General features: G+C 44.8%; 1 protein-coding gene across 4 annotated transcripts in view; it reads left to right on the top strand.

Moving 5' to 3' along the window:
• The window catches only part of svila (supervillin a), a 54,378-nt gene extending 42,594 nt beyond the window's left edge, over positions 1-11,784 (top strand). For all 4 annotated transcript variants that reach the window (XM_079575881.1, XM_079575883.1, XM_079575882.1 and 1 more), the window contains 12 exons: positions 257-432; positions 1,630-1,780; positions 2,136-2,418; positions 2,495-2,649; positions 2,733-2,838; positions 4,172-4,379; positions 5,795-5,928; positions 6,804-6,959; positions 7,030-7,170; positions 8,526-8,647; positions 9,461-9,616; positions 11,392-11,784. In XM_079575881.1, coding sequence (XP_079432007.1) covers positions 257-432; positions 1,630-1,780; positions 2,136-2,418; positions 2,495-2,649; positions 2,733-2,838; positions 4,172-4,379; positions 5,795-5,928; positions 6,804-6,959; positions 7,030-7,170; positions 8,526-8,647; positions 9,461-9,616; positions 11,392-11,478 — 1,875 coding nt within the window. In that variant the 3' untranslated portion in view covers positions 11,479-11,784. The remainder of the gene's footprint in view (positions 1-256; positions 433-1,629; positions 1,781-2,135; positions 2,419-2,494; positions 2,650-2,732; positions 2,839-4,171; positions 4,380-5,794; positions 5,929-6,803; positions 6,960-7,029; positions 7,171-8,525; positions 8,648-9,460; positions 9,617-11,391) is intronic.
• The last annotated feature ends 4,414 nt before the right edge of the window (positions 11,785-16,198 follow it).

The raw sequence follows: 16,198 nt of genomic DNA, 5'->3' as shown, positions 1-16,198 counted from the left end.
TCTGTAATGCCTTCATTTAGCCTACAGAGGACTACAAAACTGGTTAGACAGACAGGTTTAATTCAGAGTGAAGGCTTCTCTGGACCGCAGCTAAGAGTCGGATAATAAGGCGGAAAGCAACTGAATGGTTTAGGTACTTTCCTGTGGTGTCATTTATATCTCCAATTATATCTGTGTATTAATAATGGTTTACTATTAGTGAATGTTTTATGAAATGCTAATGTGTAACAGTTGTGGCCCTTCGTGCCTCGTGCAGGTCCTGGTGTTCGACTTTGGCAGCGAGATGTACATCTGGCACGGGAAGGAGGTGACGCTGGCCCAGAGGAAAGTGGCCTTCCAGCTGGCCAAGCACCTGTGGAACGGCACCTTCGACTACTCCAACTGTGACATCAACCCGCTGGACCCGGGCGAGTGCAACAGCCTCATCCCCAAGTGAGCACCCAGCACATCCAACCACACTCCTCCCTAAGCGAGCACCCCCACTTCCTACCACACTCGTCCCCAAGTGAGCACCCAACACATCCAAACACACTCCTCCCTAAGCGAGCACCCCCACATCCTACCACACTCGTCCCCAAGTGAGCACCCCCACATCCTACCACACTCCTCCCTAAGTGAGCACCCCTACATCCTACCACACTCGTCCCTAAGCGAGCACCCAACACATCCAACCACACTCCTCCCTAAGCGAGCACCCCCACATCCTACCACACTCGTCCCCAAGTGAGCACCCCCACATCCTACCACACTCCTCCCTAAGTGAGCACCCCTACATCCTACCACACTCGTCCCTAAGCGAGCACCCCCACATCCTACCACACTCGTTCCCAAGTGAGCACCCCCACATCCTACCACACTCCTCCCTAAGTGAGCACCCCTACATCCTACCACACTCGTCCCTAAGTGAGCACCCCCACATCCTACCACACTCGTTCCCAAGTGAGCACCCCCACATCCTACCACACTCCTCCCTAAGTGAGCACCCCTACATCCTACCACACTCGTCCCTAAGCGAGCACCCCCACATCCTACCACACTCCTCCCTAAGTGAGCACCCCTACATCCTACCACACTCGTCAATAAGTGAGCACGCCCCACGTCCTACCACACTCATCCCCAAGTGAGCACCCAACACATCCAACCACACTCGTCCCCAAGTGAGCACCCAACACATCCAACCACACTCCTCCCTAAGCGAGCACCCCCACATCCTACCACACTCCTCCCTAAGCGAGCACCCAACACATCCTACCACACTCGTCCCTAAGCGAGCACCCCCACAACCTACCACACTCGTCCCCAAGTGAGCACCCAACACATCCAACCACACTCATCCCTAAGCGAGCACCCAACACATCCAACCACACTCCTCCCTAAGCGAGCACCCCCACATCCTACCACACTCTTCCAAAAGGGAGCACCCAACACATCCTACCACACTCATCCCCAAGTGAGCACCCAACACATCCTACCACACTCGTCCCTAAGCGAGCACGCCCCACATCCTACCACACTCATCCCCAAGGGAGCACCCGACACATCCTACCACACTCGTCCCCAAGTCCTCACTTAAAACATCCTACCACACTCTTCCCCACACTCACCCTCCTGATGTGTGTGCATCTGCAGGAAAGGCCAGGGCCGGCCTGACTGGGCAGTGTTCGGACGCCTGACGCAGCACAATGAGACCACTCTGTTCAAGGAGAAGTTCTCTGACTGGAGCGAGGCCAGGAACCCCAGCCCCACCACCAACAACAACCGCAACCTCCACAGACACAAGGTGCAGCAGCGCCCACATGTTACTCTCCCTGGGGAAGGAATCTCTTTCTTCAATAAGTCACGTTCACGTTCTAGAATGTGACCATGTCATAATGGCAGATGGAGGGCAGGGACCAACATAACTCTACAGGAGAAATCTCCAAAAAGAAAATTGACAAATGTTGTACCTCATCAAAGTGTTTTATTTTTATGACACAAATTCCTTTCCTCTGGCTAATATCACGCTCATTAAATAACATCTAAACTATTGGACCTTCATTTGTACGTGCTGACAGAGAGGACACTGAACTATGAGACAGCTTTAGTTTCATGTGGATTGAAATGTTAAAAACCTCTCTGTCATGTTTGCCCCTCAGCAGGAGTTGCCTCTCTCCTCGCCGCCGCAGGCCTACAGTGCGGCCCGCATGCTGCCCCCCCACCGGGCGCCGGTCTGCACGGTGCTGGACGGCTTTAACGTGGGGCGGGGCTACGGCCTGGTGGAGGGAGAGGACTGCAGGAGCTATCAGCTCAGCACACTGGGGTTGGAGGTGTGGCACATCCTGGAGTTCGACTACAGCCGCCTGCCCCAGCAGAGCATCGGCCAGTTCCACGAGGGAGACACCTACGTGGTCAAGTGGAAGTACATGGTCAGCACCACAGGTCTGTACTCTGCAGAGCCACTACAGCTGTGGAACCATCGCGCTGGCTCGAGTTGGTGATGACTGGTGTGTTGCAGTGGGGCGATGGCAGAGCCTGGAGCCGGTGAGGACGGCTGGTCCTGGGAAAGAGAAGTGCGCCTACTTCTTCTGGCAGGGCCGCAGCTCCACTGTGAGTGAGAAGGGCACGTCTGCTCTCATGACTGTGGAGCTGGACCAGGAGAGAGGAGCACAGGTCAGTGCACGGAGGAACATGCAGTACATGTTTTAGCACAGTGGAAGAACATGCTGGTAATGCTTGTGTTTGGTGTGCGGCAGGTCCAGGTGCAGCAGGGCAAAGAGCCGCCCTGTTTCCTGCAGTGCTTTAAAGGGGGCATGGTGGTGCACTCTGGGAGGAGAGAGGAGGACGAGGACACTGCGCACAGTGAGTCTGCACCGTCAGCATTCAGGATCTACTCAACATCTACAGAATATCACCACTTTACAATGTCACTGGAGTCAATTTACATATACGACCAAAGCTTCATTTTCCCTCTTCTGAAAGGCAAGCAACTTTGCAGTTCAGGACCTGAGTAAATATTACATGCACTGGAATTTAAGGCGAGACGGCAGGTTGAAAGTTCTGACTTCTCCTGCAGGGGTCGATGTTGAGATTTTGAGCTAGTTTTCTTTCTTAACATCTTTGTCGCTACTGGAAGTAACTACTATGTCGCTAATGACAGTATAATGACAGATTTTACATCCACGTGTCCTGAAGGCTCCTGGAGATGGTGCTATAATCCAAATATGGTATTTTTCTTTCTGGGTACTGAAGAGCAGAGAAAACTTCACTTCTGCTTTTCTCAAAAAAGAATTTGCTCCAATCATACAACAAAATACCCACTTTAGCAGCTCCTACAGACTCCAAACTTTCAAGACTTGAACTAAACAATATATTGGAAGTTTTGTTTCAGTGGAATTTTTTTACATCCAGCCTGATTAATTCAGTTTTGAACCCAAAAAACAAGGTTTTTACAGATTGTATTGAAAAACTAAACAAGATTCAAAATCAATCTGAAAAAATCTAATATGTCAACAATATATCTAAAGTGTCGACAAAATAAAACCATGAATTTAATTCTGGGTCTATCCATTTTTAATTTATTTTTTCACTTAAAATATTGGCCATTTTGGCAAAAATAAGGCATGAAAACATAAAATGACTTTATTTTTGTTTTTTTCTCTATTTACCTGCGGCTCGTCTTAAGGCCTGTAGTTGATCCCTTTTTCCTTCTTCCAAATGAGTAAATGGAGCAATGTTTGAATCTTTTAGTTGGTTAAAAAAATGGAAATGACAAGTTCCATGGAGGCCAGAGTTGGCTACAAAACATATTCACTTCTTAACAATATTAATGTTTCCTCGACAGACTCCTGGGGATGGCTTTAAAGAGTGTAATGGCAAAAAGCGTGAATTAAAGGTGCATTATTATGAAGTGAATATCGATGCATGTTTGACATGGTCCCTTATCTTCAATTGTTTTTTTTAGAGTTTCTGGTTCTAGGACCCCAAAATAAACATGAAATAGAACTGATCCTGGAGCACCATTGAGGCCGCTGGGATGGAAAGCAACAGCATAATATCAACTTTTTTATGCATAAAAAAATAATAAATGCAGTCTCTTTGCTATGATTGACCCTGTTGTTATTAAAGGATTATCTTTTTCTTATTGTTGAGTGATTTCTCCATGTTCTTTCTGACCGACTGTCCTTGTGTTCAGACTCGTGGCGTCTGTACTGCGTTCGTGGGGAGGCGGTGGAGGAGGGCCACCTGCTGGAGGTGACGTGTCACTGCAGCAGCCTGCGCTCTCGGGTCTCCATGCTCCTGCTCAGCGTCAGCCAGTCGCTCATCTATCTGTGGCACGGCTGCAAGTCCCAGGTGCACACGCGAGAGGTGTCCAGGAGCGCCGCCAACTGCATCAAAGAACAGTGAGTGTCTCACAGGGTCTGAAGGTGGTGTCCCCGACTGTCTGTGTGCTCTGTTGAAGCTCCATAAAGTCTATTGAAAGAAAGGATGTGTAGGACACGCTGCTTTGAAAATGCCACACCAACTGCAGCTTGGTTTAAACTGTGCTTGAAGCTTTTTTGGTGTCCATTTTTTTCCACTATGTGGCCCTAGAGTTACATGATGGTTTCCATCCCTTCCTTGTCCGTTGCCGGGTCGTGGGGGCCGCTGCTGGAGCTGCCCAAATCACATTGCACCAGCCCCTATGCCTCCTCCTGCAGGTGGTGGGTCCACAGAAGGACGGCCTCATGATTCTAACCAGGCCTGGTGGTCTCTCATAAGGGGCTTCTGAACCGCTCTTTGTCTGACCCATGGGAGACCCTACCAGTGGCACGAAGCCCCGGACAACAGAGCTCCCAGGATCATTCGGGTGCTCAAACCCCTCCACCACGTCAAGATGGCGGTTCCAGGAGGGGACATGATGGTTTAAAAGATAAAACGGGGAGGACCTCCTAAGCCCCTGTGACGGAGCAGCTGTCAGCTAACGTGGGGAGGCCACGACACTAACACACCTGTATACACGCACACACACACACTCACTCAGACCAACTTTCCCTTACCATGTAGACTGTTTACCGCTGTCCTCTGGGTTCTTCTCAGTCACCACAGCCGCCATGGGTGCACACTTGGCCGCTGCTCAAACCTTTTTCCATCCATAGATTATTCCGAGTTGCAAACACTTCTCCAGTACACACGCACACCCTCACTCAGCCAACCCGAGTGATGGCGTCTTCCGCATGATGTTGCGTGATACGCAGGGCGCTTCCGGGTGACGTCACGGGACATCACGTGACTTCCCGTTTTATGGCTGTTAGTATACAGATTATTGTCTTTAGCTATTTTGGGGAATTTTCCAAATTAATTACTTTGTGATTTTGTTTCTGTATGTAGAGAAACCGTTGGTTTTCTCAGTTAATTGTGTTGTGGGAGGGGCTTCATACTATATGAGGGGGCCTTCAGCACCACAGGAGGAGTGTGTGTGTATGAAGGGGAGCTGAGTGCAACGCAGGTACCAGCTCCAGGAAAGCTGAAAAGGCCGGACTACAAACTTGTAAATTTGTATAGCACTGCACGTGGATCTGAAACCTGGTATAACTATTATTTTTGCACTTTTTGGGGCGGACCAGCACAATAAAGTCACCCGACACAAATCTGACTAAGCCATATCATTTGTGTTGAGGTGGAACCCCGCTGAGGGTCACATAGGTGTGGCCCCTGAGCGCAGGTCACTCACACTGATCCAAGGCACTGCTCAGTCTGTGTGTTTTCTCAGACACATGAAACATTGAAGATCATTTATCTGCCTGTGCTGAAATCAAGTATTGTTGTTTGTGTGCAGCTGCCCCCTGGAGACGGGCCTCCACAGCAGCAGCAGGGTCAACGTGCTGGAGTGCGAGGAGGGAGCGGAGCCCGGGGGATTCTGGGAGGCCCTGGGCCGCAGGGACAGGAAGGCCTACGACTGCATGCTCCAGGGTGAGGCCCCGCTCTGCATGAGGGACCTCTGCTCTGCATGAGGGACCTCTGCTCTGAGGCATTGAGAAGCCTCCAGACATGAGTGAATACAGCACCAAGTTATCATTACAATATCAGCTGACCCAACATCCACATCCAAAGATCCCACAGTGTATTGCAAAATATAGTCTGATAGTCTAAAACTAAATAACAGGGCAACGTTTTTTGCCATTTTGTTATTTTTTCTTCACTTTTTCATACTCAACTGTCAAACTGAGAGGCTGTAGGATGGAAGTGTCCCGAGTGTTTGTAATGAGAGGACGTGTGGCCTAAGTAGGTTCACACTCGTCTCACACGACATCTGAAAAACTCTGAAAAGTCAAGTTGTTAAAAGCTGGTCAGAGGAATGGAGCTACATTGGGACGGGACACACACCAGCTGTCATAAGAAGTGAGATGACAAGAAAAGTAAATGTCAAAGACTGAAGAAAACCCAAGTATAAAGCATCAGGAAGTTACTTTCAGCAGCTGTAACCGACCTGAAGTGTCCAGAAGTATGAAGTATTCAATACTGAGAGACAGAAAAGTATGAGAAGTATTGATCAAAACAAATGAGCTAAAACAAATGTTTAGACGGGGTCAGGAATGATCTAAAGACTGATGAAAGCAGTCACTCAGATCTTTCAAAGGTTTTCTGTAACTGTTGTGACCAAACTTCCTCTCATTAGAAACATTGCCCTCACCAGGGACGCTTCAGTCCAACTGTGGAGTTTTTAAACTTTTCAAATATGTTCAATAGGTCTGAACATTTTTGAGGCAATTCTCTCTCTGTAAAGTCCTTTTAGTTGTTTTGAAGCGATTAGTTCTAATGTGATATCTTTACCTGACTGTCCTCAGACCCCGGCAAGTTCAACTTCACTCCGCGACTGTTCCACCTCAGCTCCAGCTCGGGGGACTTCACGGCCGTGGAGCTGCTGTACCCAGGCAGAGAGCCACAGCTGGTCAACTCCATGCCCTTCCACCAGGAGGAGCTGTACACCGGCCAGCAGCCCGGTGAGTGTGTGGGGGGGTTGAGAGGATTGCGGCGAGGGGGTGTGTGACGCTGCTCTGTGCCCCTCCTCAGCCCTGTTCCTGGTGGATAACCATCACGAGGTGTACCTGTGGCAGGGCTGGTGGCCTCTGGACTGTGAGACGGGCTCGGCTCGGATCCGCTGGGACTCGGACCGCAAGTGCGCCATGGAGACGGTGCTGCTCTACTGCAAAGGTCACACACGGGCGCCGCCGCCATTTTACACACTTGTGTTCATTGACATGTTTAACCGGCCTCGACTGAAAAACGCTGCAAGACTTTCATTCAGTGGCAATTTGGAGATTTGTGGCTACTTTTGTCCCTTAATGTCTAAAAAACCTCCCTATGCAACAACATCTCCACGTCAGTCGCTCCTACAGACTCTTAAAGGTGCATTATGGAACTTTTTATTTGTGTGTATTTGACCTTTACTTGACCCAGTGGTCAGCATGGCGCCTTTACTTTCCATCATGGTGGCTTCTATGATGCTCCAGGATGAATAGTTTTTTAGAGTTTCTAGTAGGTAGTTTTCTCTGCTCTCACCTCTGGAGCGTTGTAGAGACCACTGTGAGGAAAAGTCCCGGCTGCATGCTGATCTCTCATACATCGGGTCACAAAAAGGTCAGTTATGCTCAAATATCAAGTTTGTGTTTTCACATAAAAAGTTGCATAATGCACTTTTAAAGCTCCTATACCTGTTTTTTATGTTTACACATAATGACAGAGGGAGCAAGTAAATGAAATGGTCCAAACTCATTCCTAACTTTCCTAACACATTCCTATTGGATGATTTTAATGCAGGGGTCACCGACCTTTCTTCAGTCGAGGGCGACTTAAAGAGCATGAAGTTGTTGGAGAGCTACCAGTTAAAAACAAATCCTAAAGACTTAGACGCACACTGTTCCTTATATGTTGTGTCTATTATGGAGTCAATATCATATCAGAGTCACAAGAACAGAAATAACTGTATTAAAAGAATCCAATTCAAGAAAGTTAAGTCATTTACACATTAGAAAAAGTCTCGAGGGCTGCTGGCCTGTTTAAAGGCACTGTTCACAATTTGCAAGGACACTTCTCAGGGTCACATCACAGAAATGCAAATTAACTCGCCTGCAGTTTCATGAAATTGATGCAAATGCTTTATAATGAGCTATATATACTGAGGACAAAACAAATGTTGCACTAATATTAATAATAAAACAAATCCGGCATTGGGCTTTTTGTCAAAAAATAAATCAATATCTAATTCTAGCCTGATTTTTTTGAGAATTTTGATTATTTATTTATTTATTACTGATTTTTGTCAGTAAAAAAAACTGACAAAAATCTTTTATTTTTGAAAGAAAAAAAAAAAGATCCAAATCTTTGTAACTAATATGTCACAAAATAAAACCATACATTTAAACCTGGCTTTGACCATTATTTAGATTTTGCCAGTTTTAGGGGGGGGGGGAAAACAATATTTAAAAAATGTCTTATCATAAAGTATTAATGGCAGTAATCTCCACTGAAGGAAATGGAGAAAGAAAAGTGTGCTGTTTGCGTTGCAGGTAAGAATGAGAAGAAGCCCCCGAAGGCCTACCTGATCCACGCGGGGCTGGAGCCGCTGACCTTCACCAACATGTTCCCCAGCTGGGAGCACCGCGAGGACATCGCCGAGATCACGGAGCGGGTGAGCCCACACGAACCCTTCATATCCAGAAGAGATACCTGGAGGTCATGTGCTTGGTTAAAGTGGGGGTGAAGAGGTTTTAAGGCACTTTTAACTCTACTTTTCAGAATCTGTATCAAATATCTTTTCACTTTTTGTACTTGAAGTTTTTAAAGGTACATTTAAAAGGTGTCACATTTATATTAAAGTAGAATGTTTTGCTCCTGCAGCAGGACTTTGACTAAAGCAGATGAGTTAGTGACCTCTGGTGGATGATCATCGTCACTGCACCTTTTCTCATACACTACAGCCATCAAACCAGGGCTGACAGAAAAAACTGTCCCTCTGCATCCACCTCCTTAAAAGATATAAGGCTTGAAGATAAAATGATTGATATATGCTATTTTATGGAATATAGACTATTACTTATATTAATATTACCACCATTAATTCCCATAAATCAGTGCTTTTGTACTATTAATACTTTAATATTGCACAATAGCTCAGTATCAACTGAGTTGTGGAGCAACTATTAAAAATCAAACAATACAAGCTACAAACCACAGGACTAGAGCTGCAGGTCATTTCTGCTGAATGTAAGTGAACACCTCAGAGAATCACTCCTTTAATGTAGTGCTTTACGACTCGGTGGAACATTTGGTGATGGGGAGGGGCTGATGGACCAGTGCTCACTTGTTTATATGGTTATTTTAGAAATACACTCACTAGGTATAACAAAACATGTGTTTAAATAAGTAAAGTCTTCCTAAAAGAACCTTATGGACAAATGTTGAAACAGTGTTAATATTGTCCCGTCTCTCTTTAACGCTGCAGGAGGCGGAGGTGTGTAACCAGATCATCCTGGTGGAGGACGTCCTGGCCCGCCTTTGTCAGAGCACCTACCCACTGTCAGAGCTCCTGTCCCGGCCTCTGCCCGAGGGCGTGGACCCCCTCCGGCTGGAGCTGTACCTGAGCGACCACGACTTCCAGGTACCGGTTCTGATACAAGTCTGTTTCCGTGATCAATGGAGAGGTTTGTACTAGAGGTGTACAAATCCCCACTCAAAAGGCAGCTCTGATGAATAATACGGCCAAGAGTCACTCATAGGGCTGGGTGCGGGTACTTTAAGAATACTTGTTGTTTCCGATACCGGTACCTGAACAATACTTTCAATATATTTCAAGTATCATTCATTATGGAGACTTTGAGAGCCAAACAAGTTTCATAATGCTTGTGTGTAATGACAAATAAAGCATTCTATTCTATTCTATTCTATTCTATATTGTATTCTATTCAATATCTATACACAAGTATGTCTTCTCGAAGCAGACAATAGTCTTTTATATAAAGAATTAAAACATTTTCTTCTGCTTCTTTTCCATTTGTATGAACTTCCATTAAAGGCGCATTATGTAACTTTTTACGCATGAAAAAAAACAACATATTTGTGAGAAATTTACCACAAACTCAAAAGGAAAAAAACCCTGGAGCGTCATAGAGGCCACTGTGACGGAGAGTAAAGGTGCCCTGCTTAACCGCACACACAGCCATCAAGGTTTTTTTCCCACATAAAACTTTCCATAATGCACCTTTAATGCTGTCCCTGGACCAACTGTCTCTAAAGATCCATCCATTCCTCCAGCTGTTTTTGGGGGGAGCCCGTTGACACCAGGCCACAGAGACATAGTCCCTCAACCTGAACACCTCGCAAGAGAGGCGACCAGGAGGCATCCCAAACTGATGCCTGAGCCACCTCAGCTGGCTCCTTTATGGGATTGTTTAACCCCTTAACTCCCACCTGAACCGAGCACATTTTCTCCAGTTTGGCTTTACCCCAGTCCAAAAGCTTCACGAAAAAAGCTGTGGAAATAGTAACAAAACTGAGATGAAAACAATGATGGAAATGTGACAAAAAAAAGTGAGAAAACATTGACAAAAATGTGACAAAAAATTGATAAAAAACGGACGAAAAAATGACAAAAATGTGATAAAAAATTGACAAAAATATGACAAATGACAAAAATGTGACAAAAAATGACAAAAAGACAAAATGCTACAAAAAAATGACAAAAGTTTGACAAAAAAGTTACAAAAAATTACAAAAAATGTGACAAAATGCTACAAAAAAATTACAAAAATGTGATAAAAATTGGACAAAAAAATAACAAAAACTTGACAAAAAATGACAAAAATGTGACTAAAAATGACAAAAAAGTTACAAATATGAGTTGAATACCCAACAAAAAAAATGATGGAAAAAAATCTGACGTGAGGAAAAATATCCTCTCGGTTCAGCCGGGAGTTAAGAGTTTAAAGGGACTATACAGACTTTAAACATTTTTAAACCAAGTATTTTCCTCCAACTGCCTCTAAAATCCTGCACTGTCACTCAGAAAGTTGTTACTTCGGGTCTGAAGTGCCGTCATGCACGAGCTTAATATAGAGACTGCAGTTACATGTAAGACCTGAGGTGGCAGTAGTGAGCATAAAATGACCAGCTTGCATCTCGTCTGTAACGGTGCCCAGCCCTCGTCACTCAATAGCATCTGTGAAACATTGGTTTCGCCGCATTGGTAAATAAATGGACCAAAATTGTAACGAAATGGTTCACAAGTGACCGAACCGAACATACTGAACAGAAACGGTTCAACACTTTACATGTACCGTCACACCCCTGGTTTGTACCAACGGGACAGGTGGATCTGCTACCCCTGTTCCCCTGGTTCCCCATGGTGTAAATGCTCTAACATGCCGTTTGTTCCAGCGCGCCCTGGACATGAGCAGAGAGGAGTTCAACACTTTACCGAGCTGGAAGCAGGTCAACCTCAAGAAGAACAAAGGACTTTTCTAAAGAAATCCCACCAACTGAGCAGCGTGTCCCGTGTGAAGCAGCCCCCGCCCCGCGCGCATGACTCCCGTGTGTGTGTGTGTGGAATATGTAGCATACGCAGCCGATGTCCCGTTTGTGCACTGCAGATAACTATATGAAATGCATAGAGGTTTTAAAAGCAGAGGCGCTGTAATAAAATGTCATGTAAAAGAGCTTGTAAATGTGGATGCTGCCGCGGCTCATGAATGAACTGTGAAAAGTGAGCGAATGTGCCTTGTGTTAATGTGTACAGTTTCTACAGATTCTAGACTTTGATATAATAGAGAAATAAAGGTTTATTCAAGTAACATCTTGGCTGGTTTTTCACTGGTGTCCCTAAGTCGGAGGCTCTAATCATCTTTGTTTTTTCTGAGGACATTGGAATGTTGATTAATTACAATTATTACAATTACAAAAATCTGTACATGAAGTAAAGGTTTTGTTATTGTCCAGATCCTAAAAAAAAAGTAAAACGTAAACGTAAAAAATATTCTCATTACTCATGCTGGATTGTGGAAGTGACTTTAATGAGTTTGTTTGGCAGTAACTAAATACATGGATTTAGAATACTGAGTAAATGTATTCTGGTAAAGTTTCATTTGAGAGTATTTAGAATAGTTAGTTTCCAAACATCAAGGGAATACAATCATTACATTTTAGCATTTGTAAACTCACTTACCATTAACAATCAGTTATAATTACACAGTATACATAAATATAATGACAATCTGTGTAGAAGTATTGTTAAAGTAATCAAAGTGTTAATTCCCCTACCCTAGCAGAGCCGGGTTGTAGCAAAACCAAGATGTAAAAAGGGTAAATAAAGTAAAATTGTGATTTAATAAAATGTGATGTAATAGGTAAGGTTTAGCAAAAGCTAATAAAAGGTTTACAAAGGTTAACAAAAATTTAGCCTATACTAGTGTACAAAAAAAGGTTTCTAAAGCTTATCAAAACTAACAAGTGTCACAAAATAGGCCTACACAAAAACAAGTGACACAGAAAAAGCACACAAACAAGAGACACAACTTGTCACAATGTCTCTGAACACAAAAGTTAACTATGCCTGGAGCTGCATCACAAACATACAGATTAGACAAAGTAACGGAGTATGTTACTAAATACAATTTAAGGCAGGTATTCAGTAAGTAAATACAATTATAAAAGTATCACCATAACTGCCTCTAAAATGACTCAGGTGTTAATTCGGGTCTGAAGTGCCGTCATGCACGAGGCAGTTCTGCGTAAGGCCTGAGGTGGCAGTAGCAAGTACAGAGCCTTTCTTAAAAATTAGAATGTCATAAAAAGTTTATTTTCATAATTCCATTCAAAACATTAAACTTCCATCGATTATAGGTTCAGGGCACACAACTTAAACCATTTCAAGTGTTTCATTATTTGTACATAATTTGGGCTTCCAGCTTACAAAACCCACGAAAACAGGATTTCCAAAAATTAGAATGCTGTGAAGAAATCACCATTTACTTCTCAGTTTTTGCAGAAAAAAAAGAAATTCAAATTTTCAAAATGATCCGTCAACCTTCAATACTTTGTAGGGAATCCCTATTGGCACTGAGGCCTCAGCCCGTGGCAAACCAGGTTCTGGTGCTTCTGGCGGTATGGGCAGGGGCCAGGTCCTGCTGGAAGAGGAAATCTGCATCTCCATACAGATCCTCAGCAGAAGGAAACATGAAGTCCTCTAAAACATTCTGGTAGACTGATGTGATGACCTTGGATTTAAGAAAGCAGAGTTTACCAACACCTGCACTGGGCATTGCCCCAAATCACAACTGACTGGATGTTTCACACTGGACCTCAAGCAGCTTGGGTTCTGTTCCTCACCCGTCTTCCTCCAAACCCTTGGACCTTGATTCCTGAATGAAAGCCACACTTTACTTTCATGGGAAAAGAGGACCTTGGACCACTGGTCAACAGTCCAGTCCTTCTTCTCCTTGGCCCAGTTGAGGCTCACGCTCAGAAGCAGTTTGACCCGAGGAACCCGACAGTTGTGGCCCGTCTCCCGGATGTGTCTGAATGTGGTGTTTTTTGAAGTTGTGACTCTCTCCTCATTACACTCTTTCTGGATCTCTGCCACATTCATGAATCTTCTCGGTTTGATAATCTGCTGAAGCCCACAGTCAGCTCTTCTGCTCTGGTGGATCTTCTCCTGACACATTTTGCCCTTCCACTAGACTTTCCATTAATATGCTTGGACACAGCACTCTGTGAACAGCCATGAACTTTTGTGGCTGACCCATCCTATGAAGGGTCTCAATGATGGTCTTCTGGCCAGTTGTCAAATCTACTGTCTTCCCCATGTTGGTCTTAACTGAGACAATTCAATGACACCTGGGAAAAACCTGTGCCGGTGCTTTGTTTTTTTTAGTTCAGTAGATGAGTCGTGTGTGACACTCACTTAAGAACATTCGTGCCCTGTAAAGTTTGGGCAGATTTCTTCACAGTCCTGTTTTTTGTGGGTTTTGTGAGCTGGAAGCCCAAATTATGTACAAATAAACAACTAAATACTTGAAATGGTTTAAGTTGTGGGTCCTGAATCTACAATCTATGGAAGTTTAAGATTTTGAATGGAATTATGGAAATAAATCAACTTTTCCATGATATTACATTTTTTTGGAAAGGGTCTGTATAGTTCATTTATTGTTATTTAGGCTCTTCACTAACAGCCAGATGGCAAAACTGAATATGAAGAGGAAGGGGAAAAAGGACAAGAAGCCTTTCGAGAAGACTCATGTTTATGAAGGTAAGTCCATATAATGTTGAAAAAAGAGAAGTCAGCCCCTTTCCTGTTGAAGGAAAAAAAATGCAATGCCAACTGTTTACCATAGCCACCATTAACATTTGCTGTGATGTTTGTGTATTAATCCGACATGAGAGTGGATGTATTTTGCTTTCAAATATGGGGATGGTGTATTAGAGCATATTAGAGCAGATTGCTTCATATCACTTGTCTGAGAAGATGGTGAAAGACTGTTGTGGAGCAGAGGGAGCTGCAGGAGGAAGGAGGAGGTGTAGCCGACCTGTGCCGGACACCAAGCTCCGAAACGGGGACAAACCCAGGAGGCACTGCACGGTTTTAGAGGATCAAATGGAGACTGTAGGGTGTCCGGGTGCTACTGTTTCCCTGTCCTCCAAAAACATGCTGGTCAGGTTGGCCGACAGTGGTGGCACAGCTTAGGACAAACACCTGAACACAAATCGTTGTACGGTTGTACACTGACAAATTAAGCACTTACTTACTTACTTAATTCTTCAAGCCAGTTATCCATAGCTTTGACCAGTTGTTTGCAGGTTTGGACAGGACCTGTTTTGCCAGTGTTTTAATAAAAAAGATTATTGAATGGATATTGATATTGAATTGGGATTCATTCGTAAAGCGTGTATAGGAGCTCAGGATTCAATTTGCATAATACATTATTAGTATAATTTTGATCATTATCAGTCCAAATCCTTTTGGATCGTTTTGGCTTGGTTTCTTTTTAGCTGAGACATGGTTTCCACAGTGTTTGAAAAAGGTTAATACTGTCTTCTCAGATTAAACTATTACTGATTGATCTACAGTAAGACAGGTTTGTTTACCTGCTTTAACTAGTTTCCTTTCTGTCTTACTCTCAGAACAACCAGTAATGGTTCCCACCAGTCATGGAATTTCTATAGTCATTTCCAGACTTGGAGAGTAAGGGAATTTGATATTTGTGTAAAACAGTCAGGTAATATGGAATTTTGGTAATGGCATGTTGTTTCCACCTGAAGGTGTTATGCCAACCCTAAAATTGGACTCGAAACGTGATCCTGAACATGGAGATTGATTGGTTTAAAATGCCGTGTTTGTTGTTTGTTTTTTAGGTGAAAATGCATGTCGGCGGTATATTGTAGGTATTTGTAGAGAAGGTCATGGAAACTCTGCGTGTTACCTGCCACTGTCTGAAATGGCATCGCAGTTACGTAGAGAGCCTATACAGGACTATAAAAATGGACTGAAATAAGTGTAAAGTAACGTAGAGAAGACGTCGACAACGACCTAATTTGGACTAGAATTAGCCACAAAGACAGCCAAGCGGTACAGCCAACATACAGCCGAGCGGGACACCGACAAAGACAGCAAGAAAGAGAGCGGAGCAGGACAGCAAGGAAGACAGCCAAGCAGGAGGCCGAGCAGGACAGCCACCAAGACAAATGAGAAAGACAGCCAGCAAGACAGCCGAGCGGGACAGCCACCAAGACAGCTGAGGAGGACAGCAAACAAGACAGCCGAGCGGGACAGCCAAGCGGGACAGTCACCAAGACAGCCGAGCGGGACAGCCAAGCGGGACAGCCACCAAGACAGCCGAGCAGGACAGCCACCAAGACAGCCGAGCAGGACAGCCACCAAGACAGCCGAGCAGGACAGCCACCAAGACAGCCGAGCAGGACAGCCGAGTGGGACAGCCAACAATACAGCCGAGCGGGACAACCACCAAGACAGCCGAGCAGGACACCCACCAAGACAGCCAGCAAGACAGCCGAGCAGGACAGCCACCAAGACAGCCGAGTGGGACAGCCGGGATTCCTTTTTTGTAGATTTTTCGGTCCGTTTTTGTAAGTGATACACGATAATGACAATTTTAGCCGACAACCGATAACAGCCACCAAGAGTGCTGAGCAGGACACTCACCAAGACAGCCGAGAAGGACAGCCAGTAGGA

Source organism: Gobius niger, assembly GCF_951799975.1.
Source record: "Gobius niger genome assembly, chromosome: 18".
In the NCBI taxonomy this organism is placed as follows: Eukaryota; Metazoa; Chordata; class Actinopteri; order Gobiiformes; family Gobiidae; genus Gobius; species Gobius niger.
The sequence above is the reverse complement of the archived record's forward strand: the minus strand, read 5'-3'. Positions and strand labels throughout refer to the sequence as shown.